Below are 22307 nucleotides of genomic sequence, written 5' to 3' on the forward strand. Positions count from 1 at the left end.
AGGCGCACCTGTGTAAAAATCATGCTGTTTAATCAGCTTCTTGATATGCCACACCTTCAGGTGGATATAGTATCCTGGCAAAGGAGAAATGCTCACAGGGATGTAAAAGTTGTGCACAAAATTGAGAAATAAGCTTTTTGTGCGCATGGAACATTTCTGGGATCTTTTATTTCAACTCATGAAACAAACACTTTAAATGTTGTGTTTATATTTTTGTTCAGTATATATATATATATATATATATATATATATATATATATATATATGAAATGCCACTATATGCACACACACACACACAATAAGGAATGGTGGTTTAAGTGTTGAGCCTACTTAAGGTCTGTTCTAGCAGTCTGAGGCTGGCGTGTAGTGATTTCTGAAGCGGCGTTTATGGAAATGGTTCCTGCAATGATGATGAGACCTAGTAAAAATGATCAGTCTGTCATTATACATACACAACTACAGTGAAGGATGGAGAACACACAGCGGATATTCCCTAATATACTAATTTAAGAGGCCCTTAGACACACTAGAACACACACACACACACACACACATTCCTACTGTCACACACATCTCTCAAAGCCACCAAGCAGCTAATTGAAAAGGCCAGTTCATACAAACATGTATCAACATACAGTACCAAGGAGATTTTCATTTAGTTATTTCACTTTTATTTAAGCTTCAGTATCAAATGTTGTACAAAACACTTTCCGTATCTAAACAGAAGATTATGAATCTAAAAAAAATATACAACATTCAGAATGAGAAATAGTGGAAAATTACACACATTAAAAAAACAATTTTCATAGCAACAGAAAAGGAAAGTGTGAAAGAGGCTATTCCAATGACATCACTTAAACAGAGGAAGGTTGGAGAGCGACATCACCTGTTCAATACGGACATTAAAGAACAACTCCTGCCCTCCCTCACCCCATCTATTTCACCACCGATCCTCTCTCTGTCCATCCCTCACACACACACACACACACACAATGAATGGGGGTAATTTTAACAAGTGTCCAATCACAGCAGGAGTCCAGTATACTCACTGGCCAGGGCTTGTATCATTGGCTAATTCCATGTGTGTGAGAAGTCATCTGCCTCCCTCACCCAGTCATCCTCTGGTGTCTCGTTTAGCTGATTGTCACCCACCACCACCACCACATCCCCCCCCAAAAAGTGTGACTAGGTCACAGAGTGTGTGTTCGACAGTGTGTGGAGGGAGTAGAGGGTCTTTAGCCATCTCAGCAGCCAATCATAATGGGTTGATAAGAGACAGATGTGCTGATATGAGAGCAAGGGTCACACCGACTGGCTGTAATCTTTCACACACACCTCACTATGTAAATCAAGGCCTAATGTCATACAAAGACCCTATACACTCTGTCCTCCTAATCTCACTCAAATGTAGTAAAATTATCATACATACAAAGAAAAGGCATCAAGAGCCAAGGGTCAATGCAACTTCATCAAACACAAGAGACACGTACAATAAGCATTACCAGAATCATTATATGCCTTAACACCCATGCAACATGAGGGATGACAGTCACTAAGAAATATGTTGTCTAAGAAAACAAGTTTCTTTTCAGTAAACCAAGTCACATCCATAATGATAGTCACATCCAAAGGAGGTGGGGGCCTTCACTGTCCAAACCTGCATGCTTATAGGACTCCACAGCTGTAAATAATTAAATCCCCACTGGCCAATAACTGTGAAGGAGGAGTTGACGCAGGATTTACTTGAGGGAAGTGAAGGCTTGAAAGAGTTTGGAGAGGTTGACCTCAGAGTAACCGCTGGCAAGGAGGGAGCGGTCTGGAACACCTTTTAACTTCCTGTAGACCTCCATCTCTGTCTTCCATAATTTCTTAACCCTCACTGGAGAGGAGGATGAGAAAGATAGGAGAGGTGGAGAGAGAGGGAAAGGGAGAAGAGGGAAAGAAGAGATAAATAATCGAAGAACATGGTCAGTCTAAGACAGCTTTCAGAAGCACAAGAGTGTCAAATGTTGCACTGTATGACAATATTCTCTCTGGTAGAAATACAGGCTTTGGGATTTATATCACTCTTAACTGGAGAGTTGAGGGATCTATAGTGGAGCAGTGATACTATCACTTCAAGTTGGGCTATGGGGTCGACACACAAATAGTGTCAGATCGAAATTCATGACTTTTCGATGACTTAACTACATTTCCATGACCAACAATTGGCAGCGTCTATGTACATATTTATTTTATTTATTTATTTTACCAGGTAGGCAAGTTGAGAACAAGTTCTCATTTACAATTGTGACCTGGCCAAGATAAAGCAAAGCAGTTCGACAGATACAACGACACAGAGTTACACATGGAGTAAAACAAACATACAGTCAATAATACAGTATAAACAAGTCTATATACAATGTGAGCAAATGAGGTGAGAAGGGAGGTAAAGGCAAAAAAGGCCATGGTGGCAAAGTAAATACAATATAGCAAGTAAAACACTGGAATGGTAGTTTTGCAATGGAAGAATGTGCAAAGTAGAAATAAAAATAATGGGGTGCAAAGGAGCAAAATAAATAAATAAATTAAAATTAAATACAGTTGGGAAAGAGGTAGTTGTTTGGGCTAAATTATAGGTGGGCTATGTACAGGTGCAGTAATCTGTGAGCTGCTCTGACAGTTGGTGCTTAAAGCTAGTGAGGGAGATAAGTGTTTCCAGTTTCAGAGATTTTTGTAGTTCGTTCCAGTCATTGGCAGCAGAGAACTGGAAGGAGAGGCGGCCAAAGAAAGAATTGGTTTTGACTCCCATCCAGAGTGTCCCACTGAAGCAACGAGGGCCAACACCCTGACCAAGAGCACATCCACACGTCTCCAACCAAGTCAAAACTGTGACCCTCGTCCAGATCTCCCAACAATGCTAAATAAAAAGGTAAAAAATAAAAATAAAATAATAATACAAACGTCGCAGCTCTGCATTTGTTTTTGTGAGGACACTGGACCATTTGTTCTGGTTTTACATTAGGTATCCCGTTTCTGGTCTCAGGTTCAGGAATGGCTGAAAAAGCATCATCTAAAATTGACCCTAGAAATAGCATTGTTGGGAGATCTGGAGAGACCTGGTCAGTCAAGTTAATAACATACTAATATTCAAAGTAAAAGTATCTATCTTCAACTCGCAATCTGTGGATTCTATTTGATTAGATAGATTCAAATTGTATGTTAAACATCACAGCACAGTTGAACTAAATTTTGCATGTAGAAATCCAAAGAGGGTGGCCAGCAGAGATGGGTGGGATGGGCTGATGGAAGCAGAGGGTTGAGATGTGGAATTGGAGACAATTGGGAGTGGAGTTGCTGGGCAGGGGATAGAATGACGGTCAAAGATAAGTCAAAATAAACCAAGCAAAAAATAGTGTTGGAATGACACTGTGGGGCAACGCTGTTACATCCAATGCCTGTCTGCCTGAGGCTGATGCTGCGCAGGTGGTTGTACGTGTGTACACATGCATATACACACGCTCGGATTCAAAACGCACACGTAAATAGGGCCATACATGCACTCAAAGGTATTCAGTTGGCCTTGCTGTTTTTGTTGTCCTGGATTTATTTAGTTTGTGCATTGTTGTTTTCTGTTGCTTTTGTCTTTTGTACATTTCGTTGGTGCATTGGGGGATGATGGCTAGGGGATTTGGGGGTGGTGAATGGAGGGAGCGGTATTTTATTATGATATATTTTCTTGGATGGTTGAGGGGCAGCTCTCTGGGAATTGTGTGTGTGTGTGTGTGTGTGTGGGGGATCTTGTAGGGTTGGTGGCCTAGCGGTTGGGAGCTTGGGCCGGTGGCCGATAGGTTGCTGGTTTGGGTCCCAGTTTTGACTTGGTGGGAGACCTGTGGATGTGCTCTTGGGCAGGGTGTTAACCCTCGTTGCTTCAGTGGAACACTCTGGATGGGAGTCAATAAGATGACTGAATGTAATGTAAACGTTGAGCGGCTTCTATGCAGGTAGATTGTATGTTTTAATATTCAATAAAATAATATCTCAAAAGACCAAATGGTTATGGTAGGCTACAAATCCTTGTATTCCGCTGAAGCAAGCCCACAAATGTACCTCTTATAGTTTAGCTCCATTTATCGAAGCTACCTTAGAAGTGTTTATTCTGCAGGCTGACTAGCATCTATTGAGTTGCAAAGTCCCATACATGTGGATGCTAAAATCAACTGGAAGTACCTACAAAAGTTTTGAAGCAACATAATCCAAAAGAAATGCTATATCAAATTTTTCCCCCTAAAATTACTGTTTGCGATTCACAGAGGGATGAGTATTACTTCTATCTGCTCTGATGACAAGTATTTTAACTTAAAATATATACAGTGGGGCAAAAAAGTATTTAGTCAACCACCAATTGTGCAAGTTCTCCCACTTAAAAAGATGAGAGGCCTGTAATTTTCATCATAGGTACACTTCAACTATGACAGACAAAATGAGGGGGGAAAAAAATCCAGAAAATCACATTGTAGGATTATAAATGAATTTATTTGCAAATTATGGTGGAAAATAAGTATTTGGTGAATAACTAAAGTTCCTCAATACTTTTTTATATATCCTTTGTTGGCAATGACAGAGGTCAAACTATTTCACAAGGTTTTCACACACTGTTGCTGGTATTTTGGACCATTCCTCCATGCAGATCTCCTCTAGAGCAGTGATGTTTTGGGGCTGTTGCTGGGCAACACGGACTTTCAACTCCCTCCAAAGATTTTCTATGGGGTTGAGATCTGGAGACTGGCTAGGCCACTCCAGGACCTTGAAATACTTCTTACGAAGCCACTCCTTCTTTGCCCGGTGTGTTTGGGATCATTGTCATGCTGAAAGACCCAGCCACGTTTCATCTTCAATGCCCTTGCGGATGGAAGGAGGTTTTCACTCAAAATCTCACGATACATGGCCCCATTCATTCTTTCCTTTACACGGATCAGTCGTCCTGGTCCCTTTGCAGAAAAACAGCCCCAAAGCATGATGTTTCCACCCCCATGCTTCACAGTAGGTATGGTGTTCTTTGGATGCAACTCAGCATTCTTTGTCCTCCAAACACGACGAGTTGAGTTTTTACCAAACTATATGACTATATGACATTCTCCCAACCTTCTTCTGGATTATCCAAATGCTCTCTAGCAAACTTCAGATGATCCTGGACATGTACTGACTTAAGCAGGGCGACAAGTCTGGCACTGCAGGATTTGAGTCCCTGGCGGCGTATTGTGTTACTGATGGTAGGCTTTGTTACTTTGGTCCCAGCTCTCTGCAGGTCATTCACTAGGTCCCCCTGTGTGGTTCTGGGATTTTTGCACACCGTTCATCTTGTGATCATTTTGACCCCACAGGGTGAGATCTTGCGTGGAGCCCCAGATCGAGGGAGATTATCAGTGGTCTTGTATGTCTTCCATTTCCTAATAATTGCTCCCACAGTTGATTTCTTCAAACCAAGCTGCTTACCTATTGCAGATTCAGTCTTCCCAGCCTGGTGCAGGTCTACAATTTTGTTTCTGGTGTCCTTTGACAGGTCTTTGGTCTTGGCCATAGTGAAGTTTGGAGTGTGACTGTTTGAGGTTGTGGACAGGTGTCTTTTATACGGATAACAAGTTCAAACAGGTGCCATTAATACAGGTAATGAGTGGAGGACAGAGGAGCCTCTTAAAGAAGAAGTTACAGGTCTGTGAGAGCCAGAAATCTTGCTGGTTTGAAGGTGACCAAATACTTAATTTCCACCATAATTTGCAAATAAATTAATAAAAAATCCTACAATGTGATTTTCTGGATTTCTTTTCTCATTTTGTCTGTCATAGTTGGAGTGTGCCTATGATGAAAATTACAGGCCTCTCTCATCTTTTTAAGTGGGAGAACTTGCAATTGGTGGCTGACTAAATACTTTTTTGCCCCACTGTATATAGTGACCTTTTCCACATTTTGTTACATCAGTTTTATTCTAAAATTAATTAAATACATTTTCATCAATCTACACACAACACTCCATATTGGCAAAGCGAAAACAGTTTTTTAGAATTTTTTGCAAACGTATAAAAAACGAAACAGAAGAACCTTATTTACATAAGTACTCAGACCCTTTGCTATGAGACTCTAAACTGAGTTCAGGTGCATCCTGTTTCCATTGATCATCCTTGAGATGTTTCTACAACTTGGAGTCCACCTATGGTAAATTCAATTGATTGGACATGATTTGGAAAGGCACACAGCTGTCAATGTAAAGGTCCTACAGTTGACAGTGAATGTCAGGGCAAAAACCAAGCCATGAGGTCGAAGGAATTGTCCATAGAGCTCCGAGACAGGATTGTGTCGAGGCACAGATCTGGGGAAGGGAACAAAAACATCTTTGCAGCATTGAAGGTCCCCAAGAACACACTGGCCTACATCATTCTTAAATGGAAGAAGTTCGGAAGCACCAAGACTCTTCTTAGAGCTGGCCGCCCGGGCCAAACTGAGCAATCATGGGGGAGAAGGGCCTTGGTCAGGGAGGTGACCAAGACCTGATGGTCACTCTGACAGAGCTCCAGTGTTCCTCTGTGGAGATGGGAGAACCTTCCAGAAGGACACCCATCTCTGCAGCACACCATCAATCAGGCCTTTACGGTAGAGTGGCCAGACGGAAGTCACTCCCCAGTAAAAGTCACATGACAGTATGCTTGGAGTTTGCCATAAGGAACCAAAAAGGACAGACCATGAGAAAGATTATCATGTCTGATGAAACCATGATATAACCGTTTGGCCTGAATGCCAAGCGTCACGTCTGAAGGGAACCTGGCACCATCACTACGGTGAAGCATGGTGGTGGCAGAATCAATCTGTGGGGATGTTTATAAGCGTCAGGGACTGGGAGACTAGTCAGGATTGAGGGAAACATGAACGGAGCAAAGTACGGAGAGATCCTTGATGAAAACCTTCTCAGGACCTCAGACTGGGGCGACGGTTCACCTTCCTGGGGGCCTCCCGAGTTGCATAGTGATCTAAGGCACTGCATCGCCGTGCCACTAGAGATCCTGGGTTAGAGTCCAGGCTTTGTCACAGCCAATTGGCCCAGCGTCGTCCGGGTTAGGAGAGGGTTTGGCCAACAGAGAAGTCCTTGTCCCATCGCACACTAGCGACTCCTGCGGCAGGCCGGGCGCAGTGCACGCTGACACGGTCGCCAGATGCACAGCGTTTCTTCTGACACGTTGGTGCGGCTGGCTTCCGGGTTAAGTGGGCATTGTGTCAAGAAGCAGTGTGGCTTGGTTGGGTTGTTTCTCGGAGGACGCACAGCTCTCGACCTTCGTCTCTCCCGAGACCGGAATGGAGTTGCAGCGATGATACAAAACTAACTACCAATTGGATACCACGAAATTGGGTGGGGAAAAAATGGGGTCAAATGAATAAATGGTTCATTTTCCAACAGGACAACGACCCTAAGCACACAGCCAAGACAACGCAGGAGTGGCTTCGGGACAAGTCTCTCAATGTCCTTGAGTGGCCCAACCAGAGCCTGGACGACACGATCAAACATCTCTCGAGAGACATGAAAATAGCCATGAAGTGAAAAGTCAAAGGGTCTGAATATTTTCAGAATGCACTGTATGTATGTATGTACGTACGTACGTACAGTTGAAGTCGGAAGTTTACATACAGCTTAGCCAAATGCATTTAAACTCAGTTTTTCACAATTCCTGACATTTAATCCAAGTAAGAATTCTTTGTCTTAGGTCAGTTAGGATCATCACATTATTTTAAGAATGTGAAATGTCAGAATAATAGTCGAGAGATTGATGTCAGCTTTGATTTATTTCATCACATTCCCAGTGTGTCAGAAGTTTACATTAGAGGTTGACCGATTAAATCGGAATGGCCGATTAATTAGAGCCGATTTCAAGTTTTCATAACAATCGTAAATCTGTATTTTTGGGCGCAGATTGATTTTTTACATTTTTATACCTTTATTTAACTAGGCAAGTCAGTTAAGAACACATTCTTATTTTCAATGACGGCCTAGGAACGGTGGGTTAACTGCCTCGTTCAGGGGCAGAAGGACAGATTTTCACCTTGTCAGCTCGGCGGATCCAATCTTGCAACCTTACAGTTAACTAGTCCAACGCAATAACGACCTGCCTCTCTCTCGTTGCACGCCACACAGAGACTGCCTGTTACGCGAATGCAGTAAGCCAAGGTAAGTTGCTAGCTAGCATTAAACTTATCTTATAAAAAACAATCAATCATAATCACTAGTTGATGATAATACTAGATATTACTAGATATTATCTAGCGTGTCCTGCGTTGCATATAATCTGACTGAGCATACAAGCATACAAGTATCTAAGTATCTGACTGAGCGGTGGTAGGCAGAAGCAGGCACGTAAACATTCATTCAAACAGCACTTTTGTGCGTTTTGCCAGCATCTCTTCGTTGTGCGTCCAGCATTGCACTGTTTATGACTTCAAGCCTATCAACTCCCAAGATGAGGCTGGTGTAACCGAAGTGAAATGGCTAGCTAGTTAGCGCACGCTAATAGCGTTTCAAACATCACTCGCTCTGAGCCTTGGGGGTTGTTTCTCTTGCTCTGCATGGGTAACACTGCTTCGATGGTAGCTGTTGTCGTTGTGTTGCTGGTTCGAGCCCAGGGAGGAGCGAGGAGAGGGACGGAAGCTATACTGTTACACTGGCAATACTAAAGTGCCTATAAGAACATCCAATAGTCAAAGGTTAATGAAATACAAATGGTATAGAGGGAAATAGTCCTATAATTCCTATAATAATTACAACCTAAAACTTCTTACCTGGGAATATTGAAGACTCATGTTAAAAGGAACCACCAGTTTTCATATGTTCTTATGTTCTGAGCAAGGAACTGAAACGTTAGCTTTCTTACATAGCACATATTGCACTTTTACTTTCTTCTCCAACACTTGTTTTTTGCATTATTTTTACCAAATTGAACATGTTTAATTATTTACTTGAGGCTAAATTGATTTTATTGATGTATTATATTAAGTTACAATAAGTGTTCATTCAGTATTGTTGTAATTGTCATTATTACAAATAAATACATTTAAAAAAATTGTCCGATTAAATCGGTATCGACTTTTTTGGTCCTCCAATAATCGGTAAAATCATAATCGGTCGACCTCTAGTTTACATACACTCAATTAGTATTTGGTAGCATTGCCTTTAAATTGTTTATCTTGGGTTGAACATTTTATGTAGCCTTCCACAAGCTTTCCACAATAAGTTGGGTGAAATTTGGCCCATTCCTCCTGACAGAGCTGGTGTAACTGACTCAGGTTTGCTCGCACACGCCTTTTCAGATCTGCCCACAAATTTTCTATGGGATTGAGGTCAGGGCTTTGTGTTGGCCACTCCAATACCTTGACTTTGTTGTCCTTAAGCCATTTTGCCACAACTTTGGACGTATGCTTGGGGTCATTGTCCAATTGGAAGACCCATTGCGACCAAGCTTTAACTTCCTGTCTGATGTCTTGAGATGTTGCTTCAATATATCCATATAATTTTTCTCCCTCATGATGTCATCTATTTTGTGAAGTGCACCAGTCCTTCCTGCAGCAAAGCACCCCCACAACATGATGCTGCCAGCCTTGTGCTTCACAGTTGGGATGGTGTTCTTCGGCTTGCAAGCCTCCCCATTTTCCTCCAAAACATAACGATGGTCATTATGGCCAAACAGTTCTATTTTTGTTTCATCAGAACAGAGGACATATCTCCAAAAAGCATGATCGCTGTCCCCATGTGAAGCTGCAAACCGTAGTCTGGCTTTTTTATGGCGGTTTTGCAGCAGTGGCTTCTTCCTTGCTGAGTGGCCTTTGAGGTTCTCGTTTTAGGACTTTTACTGTGGATATAGATACTTTTGTACCCATTTCCCCCAGCATCTTCACCATGTCCTTTGCTGTTGTTCTGGGATTGATTTGCACTTTTTGCACCAAAGTACATCCATCTCTAGGAGACAGAACTAGTCTCCTTCCTGAGCGGTATGACGGCTGTGTGGTCACATGGTTGCGTACTATTGTTTGAACAGATTAACGTGATACCTTCAGGCGTTTGGAAATTACTCCCAAGGATGAAACAGACTTGTGGAGGTCTACAATTATTTTGCTGAGGTCTTGGCTGAATTCTTCAGATTTTCCCACAATGTCAAGCAAAGAGGCACTGAGTTTGAAGTTAGGCCACAAAATACATCCACCTTCACACCTCCAATTGACTCAAATGATATCAATTAGCCTATCAGGAACTTCTAAATCCATGACATTTTCTGGAATTTTCCATGCGGTTTAAAGGCACAATCAACTTAGTGTATGTAAACTTCTCACCCACTGGAATTGTGAACTACCTCATGAAGCTGGTTGAGAGAATGCCAAGGGTGTGCAAAGCTGTCATCAAGGCAAAAGGTTTCTACTTTAAAGTATCTCAAATATAAAATCTATTTAGATTTGTTTAACACTTTTTTGGTTACTACATGATTACATGATGTGTTATTTCATAGTTTTGACGTCTTCACTATTATTCTACAATGTGGAAAATAGTAAAAATAAAGGAAAACCCTTGAATGAGCAGGTGTGTCCAAACTCTTGACTTGTACTGTACGCATGTATGTACGTATATCCCACCGATTTATCAGCACCCCTACTTCCTGTCGGTATGGGCCAGGCCTACCTGCCCGACTGTCTCTCATCGCTCTTTGAGCAACGTGCCCACTCGTCTCGCACACAGAGGTGATGCTCGCAAACACAGATGCGCTAAAGTGTCATTCCGATAATGGCTGATATGTTGAGAAAGGCCCGAGGGGGTGTGGTATATGGTGCCTGGATACAGCCCTTAACCGTGGTACATTGGCCATATACCACACACACCCCAGAGGTGCCTGATTGTTATCATAAATTGGATACCAATGTAATTAGAACAGTATTTTTCTTTTTCATACCTATGGTATAGGGTCTGATATCCCACCGTTTTCGGGGGGGGGTATACGGTCAATATAACATGGCTAAGGGCTGTTCGTACGACTCCACAAACCCGAGGTGCCTTATTGCTATTATGAACTGGTTAAAAACATAATTAGAACGGTAAAAATAAATGTTGTCATACCCGTGGTATACAACCCAGTTTATAATCTCCAATTAAGCCTTTCTTTCTACCACTTCCATACAAAACATATACAGTATATATTCTAAATACGCACATATTAATCCCTCTATCCGATTCCACCGTCCTCTACTACACTCCTATTACCCATCCTCCTCTCTCTGTCATCCCTTCTTTCTCTCTCTCGTTTTCTTCTCTGTGTGGTGCATTAGTGGGTGTTGTATAAATACACAGGGACAGGCTGCCCAGAGGGAACAAAGGTTAAACACACACGACAGAAGATGGCATGTGCAGGAACTGAGAAGGGAACAGATGGAAAAAGAATGATGTGCTCACTTCCTCACTAACACACACACAGGTTGGTGAGGCTGACCCAGCCACCACAAGCAACCATTACTAGATGAGGTGAGGAAGGAGAAAGTGAGACAAAGGGAGGGAGGAGAAATGGCAGGAAGGGGGAGAGAAGAGGGAGAGAGGAGGGGGACTATTTATCTGAGTCATAGAGCGAGGGGGGGTACTATTTATCTGAGTCAGAGCGAGAGGAGGGAGTCTATTTATCTGAGGAATAGAGCGAGAGGGGGCAGACTATTTATCTGAGTCATAGAGCGAGAGGGGGAGACTATCTGAGGAATAGAGCGAGAGGAGGGAGAATATTTATCTGAGGAATAGAGCGAGAGAGGGGAGAATATTTATCTGAGGAATAGAGCGAGAGGGGGGAGAATATTTATCTGAGGAATAGAGCGAGAGGAGGGGGGGAATATTTATCTGAGGAATAGAGCGAGAGGAGGGGGGGACTATTTATCTGAGTCATAGAGCGAGAGGAGGGGGGGACTATTTATCTGAGTCATAGAGCGAGAGGAGGGGGGGACTATTTATCTGAGGAATAGAGCGAGATGAGGGGGGACTATTTATCTGAGGAATAGAGCGAGAGGGGGGAGAAGAAAGAAGATGATGCATGATCAAGCGAACGCAATCATGTCATCATTTCTGAAAGGTAGGAGAAAATAATTCTTTTTTTCTCTAGTCTTCCTCCTGCTTTTCTTCATTCTTTCTCTTTTCCCCCCTCAATCACTGTGTGTGGAGTGGATAAAAGAATGATTTAAGAGTCAGAGTGAGAAAGAGAGGGAAGGAGGGAGGGAGAGAGAGAAAGATAGAGCCCAGTTCTCAGTAGGGGTTGCAGTTCAAATAAATGTCCTCCCTTTAAAAGAGCGAGTGAAAGGAGAAAAAGAAAAAAGATAGTAGGGAGAAAGGGAGGAATGAGGAGAGGAAGAGAGACAAAGCAAAAGGAGAAACGGAATGAAAGAAAAGGAACAGGAGAAAAGACTAGAGAAAAAGGCATGACGGAGAGGAGACACCACGCACACAAGGCCGGGCCTGTCTACAGTGTATCAGGGCTGTGCGGTGCTCCACTCTATCTAGGTATACAATAACAAGGGTATAATTAAGTGTGCATGATGAAGTTAATGGAGATGGGCCAAAGCAATCCTGGCACCAACACTAACGTGATGAAAAATAATGGTGCCGGGCCATAGCGCTTGCTAACGCTAACATGAATATTCTATTAGCGCATGGCTGTTAGCAGCTAGCGTAGCGGGCAACTGGGACAGGAGTTAATTTAATCACCCGTCGGAGCATGGTGGAGCACGGTTAGGACGGGGAAACTTCTTTGTGTGAGGGTAATTGCACAGAAAGAATAATTGATTTGACAATCGCACCCACGGATTTACTGTCCTTATATGGACTGGTAGGGAGGGAGGGTTACGGGAGGAGGGAGAGAGATCAGGAGAGAAGACAGAGTGGCAGAAGAAGATAGGAGAGGGGGCAGGAGAGAGGAGGGAGGAAAAGAGAGTGAAAGGAGGGGGGGGGGGTGGTACAGTGCTGTGACGAGGGGCAGAGGAGCTCTGTATGTGATTGAGGCATCAGGAGAGGAGAATTTATATCTGATCAATGCAGAGAAATTAAATTATGGTTCACACACACAATCATATTCTGTTCACCACAGACAGCGAGACAGAGGAGGAAAGAGAGAGGGAGTGAAGGAGGGAGGAGACAAAGCTGAAGCGTGCCAGTAAATGCTGTGGAAGTCATTGATATGAGATGTTTAATTATTGCCAAGAATGAGATTGTTTTATCATGGGGGAATACTGCTGGTAGCTAGGTGTGTGAACGTCTGTGTATTCTATTAGCGATCTCCTGCCGGGGAGGAAATTACCTCTATGTTTAACTCAGTCACAGCAATCGGGCACAATAATGTAGGGTATATGTAGATCAGACAGATACCTGTCTCCTCTCGGTTAACAGAAGAGTAGTTGCTGCAGCAAACACAAGCCATGTAGGACTATCGAGGTAAAGATTGAAGAAATATAATTGAAAGCGGAAACACTATTTGGATAGTCCATTTTAGACGCTCTACAGACTATCAGTAACATTTCAACTAACTACCTACTAACCATAACCCTTACCCTAATCACAAGTTCAGCAAGCATTTGCTTATCAACAATTAGATTCTCAGCAGATGTTCATACTACCAAATAAAATGTGCCCGTGAAAGCAAAAGGTTAAGGAAACTAAACTAGGTTAAAGGTGTGGTAACCCAGCAGGTAAGGAGTGTGGAGGGCCACTGTTGTCTGGCCCTGTAATCCGAGCAAAGGTTCCCCAGAGAGTGTAATACAGTAATATGTGGTATTACTGCCCCGGGACCAGAGGATAACACACACAACATGTACTTTACAGCTGCACGGGTCTGTGTGTGTGGGTGTGCGTGTCATCCCAGTCAGTCCACTAATCCAGTCACACCTAGAGTTATCCCAGTCTGAGCGAAGCCAGGGTGTGTGTTGTGAGGGTGAGTAGTCACATAGTCGTGTGTTTAGGCCTGGGAGATGAAATATACATTTCTGAATAGTTTCAACACGGTGTGTTGTTGAAAACTATACAATAAAAGGTGTAGCCCTTTACACTTGTACCCGTATAAGGGTTGAAAATAGCAGACTTGGACACTGGTAAGTGCCTAAACTGTAACGCAGTGGCTGTACAGAAACATGCTATACGTGATGTCAGAGCTCAGGCTCTGTCGCTTCACAGCGCTGTATGGGTTTTGACTGACAGCCGTTCTGAACTTGAGTACCGCGCCCGACTAGAAGTTGCCCCCCATCCCTCCTGGTAATCGGGTAACTTTTGCAACTCTTTTGTTGTCTGAGTGAGGGACATTCTGTAAACCACGAGGACTCGATGTATTTTGAAAGATGACAGTGAGGATTATATTATAAATACAGCTATGATGTCATACAAGCTTGCCAAACACCCGTGAGTCCAAATATGCACTTCACATTTCCACATCATAAGAGTCATGTCAGTGTCAACATTTCTGATCACTATGTTTGATGTACAGTTACAAGTTGACATGGCGTCATATCCTGAACAGAATGAGCCCGTTTGTTGTATTGTGAAGGAAGTTTGCCACGGACCAACACATCAGAATGCACTGATGTGAACAGAATGCGCATTCTATGCGCGCCAGATCGGCTTCTCTGAATTGCCTTGTGAAAGCCTAACACTGTAAGATCGTATCTTATAATTTAGCTAGTCATGATTTAGCTAGTCATGTTGGCAATAGAACAAGCATTCAAATTATGCCCACCTGACCCAGATTGCGATTTATAATGGGATATTGTTGGATTGTGTGATGTCGGGGAAGCAGTGCTGTGTTCCAAACAAAACAACTACAAGTGTGCTTTGCTCTAGCTCCTCAACGGCACAGCTAGGAGAGCTCCTCAACGGCACAGCTAGGAGAGCTCCTCAACGGCACAGCTAGGAGAGCTCCTCAACGGCACAGCTAGGAGAGCTCCTCAACGGCACAGCTAGGAGAGCTCCTCAACGGCACAGCTAGGAGAGCTCCTCAACGGCACAGCTAGGAGAGCTCCTCAACGGCACAGCTAGGAGAGCTCCTCAACGGCACAGCTAGTAGAGCTCAAAAAAGCACTGTATAGTTGAAGACACTTCTTTTAGTCATAAAAGTGCATTGAAATTACTTAAGACACTGCACACTTTGGAGAGGTTTGTGGCTACTTGGAAACACCAGTTAGACCTCTCACTCAAGCCATTATAATTATTTTGTATTATATTGCGCCTACCCAACATTCTTATCATGTTACTGAATGTATCCAGAATATTTTCAGATTTCATTAACAAATGCAGTGAAAGTACAGTAAATGTAAAATACACATTAAATCAAAACAGTGTAATGGTTAGATTCAGTCATGTGATAGGTGAACTGTTGTGTACCTCACCTTTAGTCTAATCATTTCCACATAGTCTCCCAGCTCCTTTTAACTGCTACCATTGTTATGCATTCCATATTTCTTCTGTAAGAAACATTTCAATGTAGCCCTATCCATATAGGCCAATTCCCACGATCGTAAAGGGTTAAACGGTTATTTCTAAAGTTGACCAAATAAAGAACCTGACAAGGCCAGATGCAAAAGAAGGAAATAATGAAAAGCAAGTAAAGAAAGCAAGGCAGAAAAGGGGAGGGAAAGAAAGGATTGGCGTTGATTTCTCACATCAAAGAAAGAGGGGGGAAAAACACAAAAGAAAAGAGGCTATAATCATGTTAGCCCTCCTCGCCGCCTCCACCTCTCCTCCATCCCCATCCTGCCATTCCTGCGCCATCCGTCTCCAGAGTGGTCATCTATTGATTACAACTTATATTTACCTCCGCTGCCTTGCTCTTTCGCTCCCTCTCTCCGGCCCTCGCTTTCACACATGCGTCTACACACACACACACGCGCACACATACATACATACATGTTTAATCAAATAAATAAATCTATTCGCAGAGCGACCCTTTCTAATCAAGTGACATCAATCAGAGGACTGTGGGTAAGGGGCCTCCGGAGCGAGCCCAGAGCGTGGTGTGTCGCGGCTAAATGGGTCCGGGAGGAAATATACGCTCCATGTCCTATTAAGGCAGAAGGGCTATCCTTTCATCCGCTTGCCTATTACTCCCCCTATCATTTCCCCAAATCTAAAACCTGTTTTCAATCAACACTGGCAACAGAGTGGCTGTCGGAGAAAAGGAAGAGAGCGGGAAAGAGAGAGAGATGGAGAGCTCTTTCCCTCTTTCTCTCCGTGATTGGAGCATTTTGCATTCTGTGTGTGTACGATTGTGTAAGATTCTCTGTGTCTGTGAGTGTGTGTGTGTCTGTGTGATTGAATCCGTCTACGAAATTAGGGCTGTCGACTCGAGGAGCTGAGTGTCCTTAACCCAACCCCCTCATAGCCCACGCCCATCCACCAACGCATGGGTGTGTGTCTACTAGTGATGCGTTGGTCAGCTGTTTGTTCATCCACACCTGACTGACTATGTGATAGTTCAAATCTGAGGCCCACATCCGAACCAAAAACGCAAATATAGAAAATGTGATGTACAGTCAGAGGCAGAGCAATTTTTTGACAGGCCTGTGTTTCTGCTTATAATTTCAACATTTTGGTTGTCTATTTGTTAGTCAACTTGTCTATAATTAGATACATGCAGCTTATCTTCAGTCATTACTTGTTGCCTTCGAATACTAAATAAACCCTTGCTCACCAGAATAATGCCATAAATCGATAGAATGAATTCTTCAATCTAGTTGACATTGGTAAAGTTCTTTCTTCACTGCTTCACTCGGACAGCAAAGGGACCGGGGCGAAAATGCAATAATTTTTTAAAAATGGAAATGATTTTATGTGCAACATTTCCAAAATACATCAGTTAGACCAGTTTTAAGGAAATTAAAAGCTGTGAAAACTACCTAACATGTTTTGGCTTGGATGCATATTTTATGATGCTGATAAAGATGGCACCTTTACAGACAGTCCCTAACCATGCATTCATTCTCTCAAAATGCTGAAAGAAAGAAATCATTCTGCAGGAGTAAATGTTATATTAGGCTATGTGAGAGGCTACAGACCTAGTCAGTGTCCAGATTTCAGACGACTGTTCCATTTAACCATCTGAACATTAGCCTACAGTTCCCTCGACATGCCATGTTAAAGTCCCCGTCGTGTGACTTGAATTTATATAGCGCCTCATCACATATGACATAGCCGGCACCGCTATCATGCTCTTTAACCACTTCACCAAATCGTTCCCAAACATTAAACTACTGTTCTGGCCCTCCTATTTATTTTCATCTGTCCATTTTGCAGCTTTCCTCTTATTAAATTAAACTCCGATAGTCTTTTCTGCCTCAGTGGATCAACATAAACTTTTTCTGATCCCAAAGCATTTGGCAATTGGCGAGTGTACAGTTCGGCCCTAAAGCGTAGGCTTAGGCTACGCACTAACGTCAAATAACAATAATAAACATTTTTAATGGAGCCTATAGATAAGAATGATATATATGGATTTGTTATGCATTGTTTTCTCTATTCAACCCACCTTTCATCCACACAATATTTAATGTCCCTAAGCCTGCCCGCCAGGCGGATTTAACCGCGGGAACTGTGGGTTATGAGTCAACCCGCGTATCACTAGTGTCTACACGTGAGTGTGACAGTCACTACAATAAACTGTATGTGCGTCTTAATACATAGGCCTCTAAGATGTATGTACAGTAAGTGGGTGTCAATTTTAATATTGATTGAATGCTAGTGTGTGTGTAGTTTTACTTCTCTCGTCCATCTGTAGTACTTTGCTGACAGCGTACTCCCAGTCGAAGATGAACCTGTAGTAGCACAGCTGGGTGTACAGGGCTTTCTCAGAGTACTGTGGAGAGAAAACACACATTACTACACACTCATCAACAGGTACTGTAGCAGTCAAACCTGTAGTTTGTCAAATGAGAGAGAGAGAGAAAAAAGACTGTTTCAAGCCCCTTAAACCAACCCCAGTGTTACTAGCACCAAAGGTGCTCTGATAATATACAGGCAACTGCCAAAATAATGGAAATGCTAGTAAATTAGGGATATGAAGTGTTTTGAAAGCAGGTGCTTCCACACAGGTGTGGTTCCTGAGTTAAGCTATTAACATCCCATCATGCTTAGGGTCATGTATAAAAGTGCTGGGCAGGTCATTATTTTGGCAACCATAGCTATGCCCCCATAGGATGACAATACCCCCATCCACAGGGCACGAGTGGTCAATGAATGGTTTGATGAGCATGAAAACGATGTAAACCATATGCCATGGCCATCTCAGTCACCAGAACTCAACCCAATTGAACACTTCTGGGAGATTCTGGAGCAGTGCCTGAGATAGCATTTTCCACCACCATCAACAAAACACCAAATTATGGTATTTCTCGTGGAAGAATGGTGTCACATCCCTCCAATAGAGTTCATGACACTTGTAGAATTGATGCCAAGGTACATTGAAGATGTTCTGGCTCGTGGTGGCCCAACGCCTTATGAAGACACTTCATGTTCGCATTTGACCTGTATTTAATGAGATGTCATAAAATATACTGTCTCCTCCTCCACCTCTTTCACTTTCCTCCCACATTCTCGGACCATGCTCACATCCCTGATCCTCCTATTTCCATCTCTCATCTATTTACATCTCACCATCCTCCTCTCAGGGAGCATGACCAATAAAGCCGTAGTTTGGTTTGTTAATTTCAGCAACAATTAACTCTAGTCACATGCCTGAGAGAGAGAGAGAGGCTGAGATAATGAGGTATTGGGTGAGAGCGAGAGAGGGAAATGAGGGAGAGGTGAGGGAAGAGAAAGGGAAAGAGATCTGATCATGTGTAAATCACCTGGCTTATAGTTTGTTGTGATAAGGTTTTTGAGAAAGAGGAGAGGCAGCTGAACAACAGCCTCCGTCAATGTGATTGCATGAAGCCGTTATCACAACACTAATTACACTGACTTAAATTCAACTACAGGACACCCCCATAACTAGCATCAGGGGTATGTAGTATGTTATTATTATGATGCGTGTATGACAGTGTTAGTATCCGTAATGCCTGTGTCCGCGAATGGATTGTGTTTTCAATGTCTATGAATGAGTGTGTGTAGTGTTTAACAAGTGTGTGAGTATGCATGTACACCACCATTCAAAAGTTTGGGGTCACTTAGACATTTCCTTGTTAAAAAAAAAGAGCAAATTTCTTGTCCATTAAAATAACATCTAATTGATCAGAAATACAGTGTGGACATTGTTAATGTTGTAAATGACTATTGTAGCTGGAAAAGGCAGATGGTTTATAGAATATCTACATAGGCGTACAGAAACCCATTATCAGCAACCATCACTCCTGTGTTCCAATGGCATGTTGTGTTAGCTAATCCAAGTTGATCATTTTAAAAAGGCTAATTGATCATGAGAAAACCCTTTTGCAATTTTGTTAGCACAGCTGAAAACTGTAGTTCTGATTAAAGAAGCAATAAAACTGTCCTTCTTTAGACTAGTTGAGTATCTGGAGCATCAGCTTTTGTGGGTTCGATTACAGGCTCAAAATGTCCAGAAACAAAGACCTTTCTTCTGAAACTCGTCAGTCTATTCTTGTTCTGAGAAATGAAGTCTATTCCATGTGACAAATTGCCAAGAAACTGAAGATCTCGTACAACGCTGTGTGCGACTCCCTTAACAGAACAGTTCTAACCAGAATAGAAAGAGTAGGAGGCCCCAGCGCACAACTGAGCAAGAGGACAAGTACATTAGTGTGTTTAGTTTGAGAAACAGATGTCTCACAAGTCCTCAAATGGCAGATTCATTAAATAGTACACGCAAAACACCAGTCTCAGTGAAGAGGCGACTCTGGGGATGCTGGCCTTGTAGGCAGAGTTCCTCTGTCCAGTGTCTGTGTTCTTTTGCCAATCTTAATCTTTTATTTATTTGCCAGTCTGAGATATGGCTTTTTCTTTGCAACTCTGCCTAGAAGGCCAGCATCCCGGAGTCGCCTCTTCACTGTTGACGTTGAGACTGGTGTTTTGTGGGTACTATTTATTGAAACTGCCAGATGAGGACTTGTGAGGCGTCTGTTTTAGAGGTCGACCTAGTAAATCGATTAATTAGGGCCGATTTCAAGTTTCCATAACAAATCGGTAATCGGCATTTTTGGACATCGATTGTGGTTGATTACATTGCACTCCACGAGGAGACCGCGTGGCAGGCTGACTACCTGTTACGTGAGTGCAGCAAGAAGCCAAGATAAGTTTAATGCTAGCTAGCAACTTATCTTATAAAAAAACAATCAATCTTAACATAATCACTAGTTAACTACATATGGTTAATGATATTACTAGTTTATCTGCTGACGCTATCTACCTGAAGGAGATCCGGCTGGCTCCTCCGTCGCGACGTTACCTGAACGCCCATCTGCGGCCTGCTAACCGTTAGCTGTCTTACCGGCTGCTATCTGAGTAGACAATCGGACAATTTATTTATTTTTATTATTATGTTTTCTTCTTGGGCCTCTATAACTATATCTATTGTTTTTTATTTTTGTTGTTGTTGTGTGATTTGGATTAATCCCCTCTACCACACGGAACCCCACTAATCTACTGACGGTACGCAAGAGGTGGCTAACAACAGACCTCCATCTTATGCTAGCTTGCTACCGATGGCCTGGCTAGCTGTCTAAATCACCAACCAACCTCTCCACTCACTGGACCCTTTTGATCACTCGACTAAGCATGCCTCTCCTTAATGTCAATATGTCTTGTCCATTGCTGTTCTGGTTAGTGTTTATTGGCTTATTTCACTGTAGAGCCTCTAGTCCTGCTCACTATACCTTATCCAACCTATTAGTTCCACCACCCACACATGCAATGACATCTCCTGGTTTCAATGATGTTTCTAGAGACAATATCTCTCTCTTCATCACTCAATACCTAGGTTTACCTCCACTGTATTCACATCCTACCATACATTTGTCTGTACATTATACCTTGATGCTATTTTATCGCCCCCAGAAACCTCCTTTTACGCTATGTTCCAGACGTTCTAGACGACCAATTCTCATAGCTTTTAGCCATACCCTTATTCTACTCCTATGTTCCTCTGGCGATGTAGAGGTGAATCCAGGCCCTGCAGTGCCTAGCTCCACTCCTATTCCCCAGGCGCTCTCTTTTGACGACTTCTGTAACCGTAATAGCCTTGGTTTCATGCATGTTAACATTAGAAGCCTCCTCCCTAAGTTTGTTCTATTCACTGCTTTAGCACACTCTGCCAACCCGGATGTTCTAGCTGTGTCTGAATCCTGGCTTAGGAAGACCACCAAAAATTCTGAAATTTTAATTCCAAACTACAACATTTTCAGACAAGATAGAACTGCCAAAGGGGGCGGTGTTGCAATCTACTGCAAAGATAGCCTGCAGAGTTCTGTCCTACTATCCAGGTCTGTACCCAAACAATTTGAACTTCTACTTTTAAAAATCCACCTCTCTAAAAACAAGTCTCTCACCGTTGCCGCCTGCTATAGACCACCCTCTGCCCCCAGCTGTGCTCTGGACACCATATGTGAACTGATTGCCCCCCATCTATATTCAGAGTTCGTGCTGCTAGGCGACCTAAACTGGAACATGCTTAACACCCCAGCCATCCTACAATCTAAACTTGATGCCCTCAATCTCACACAAATTATCAATGAACCTACCAGGTACCTCCCCAAAGCCTTAAACACGGGCACCCTCATAGATATCATCCTAACCAACTTCCCCTCTAAATAGACCTCTGCTGTCTTCAACCAAGATCTCAGCGATCACTGCCTCATTGCCTGCATCCGTAATGGGTCAGCGGTCAAACGACCTCCACTCATCACTGTAAAACGCTCTAATCGACCTGGCCGGGGTATCCTGGAAGGATATTGATCTCATCCCGTCAGTAGAGGATGCCTGGATATTTTTTTTTAAATACCTTCCTAACCATCTTAAATAAACATGCCCCATTCAAGAAATTTAGAACCAGGAACAGATATAGCCCTTGGTTCTCCCCAGACCTGACTGCCCTTAACCAACACAAAAACATCCTATGGCGTTCTGCATTAGCATCGAACAGCCCCCGTGATATGCAGCTGTTCAGGGAAGCTAGAAACCATTATACACAGGCAGTTAGAAAAGCCAAGGCTAGCTTTTTCAAGCAGAAATTTGCTTCCTGCAACACTAACTCAAAAAAGTTCTGGGATATTGTAAAGTCCATGGAGAATAAGAACACCTCCTCCCAGCTGCCCACTGCACTGAAGATAGGAAACACTGTCACCACTGA

The 22307-nt window shown here is 42.9% G+C and overlaps 1 protein-coding gene across 1 annotated transcript in view; it reads right to left on the reverse strand.

Moving 5' to 3' along the window:
- Positions 1-815: 815 nt before the first annotated feature.
- pola1 (polymerase (DNA directed), alpha 1) overlaps positions 816-22307 on the reverse strand; it is a 99138-nt gene continuing 77646 nt past the window's right edge. Inside the window, exons 36-37 of the mRNA XM_020509031.2 lie at positions 17768-17864; positions 816-1879 (exon numbers count right to left, since the gene is read on the reverse strand). Coding sequence (XP_020364620.1) covers positions 1740-1879; positions 17768-17864 — 237 coding nt within the window. The 3' untranslated portion in view covers positions 816-1739. The remainder of the gene's footprint in view (positions 1880-17767; positions 17865-22307) is intronic.

The sequence above is a fragment of the Oncorhynchus kisutch genome, linkage group LG18, assembly GCF_002021735.2.
Source record: "Oncorhynchus kisutch isolate 150728-3 linkage group LG18, Okis_V2, whole genome shotgun sequence".
NCBI classification, from domain to species: domain Eukaryota; kingdom Metazoa; phylum Chordata; class Actinopteri; order Salmoniformes; family Salmonidae; genus Oncorhynchus; species Oncorhynchus kisutch.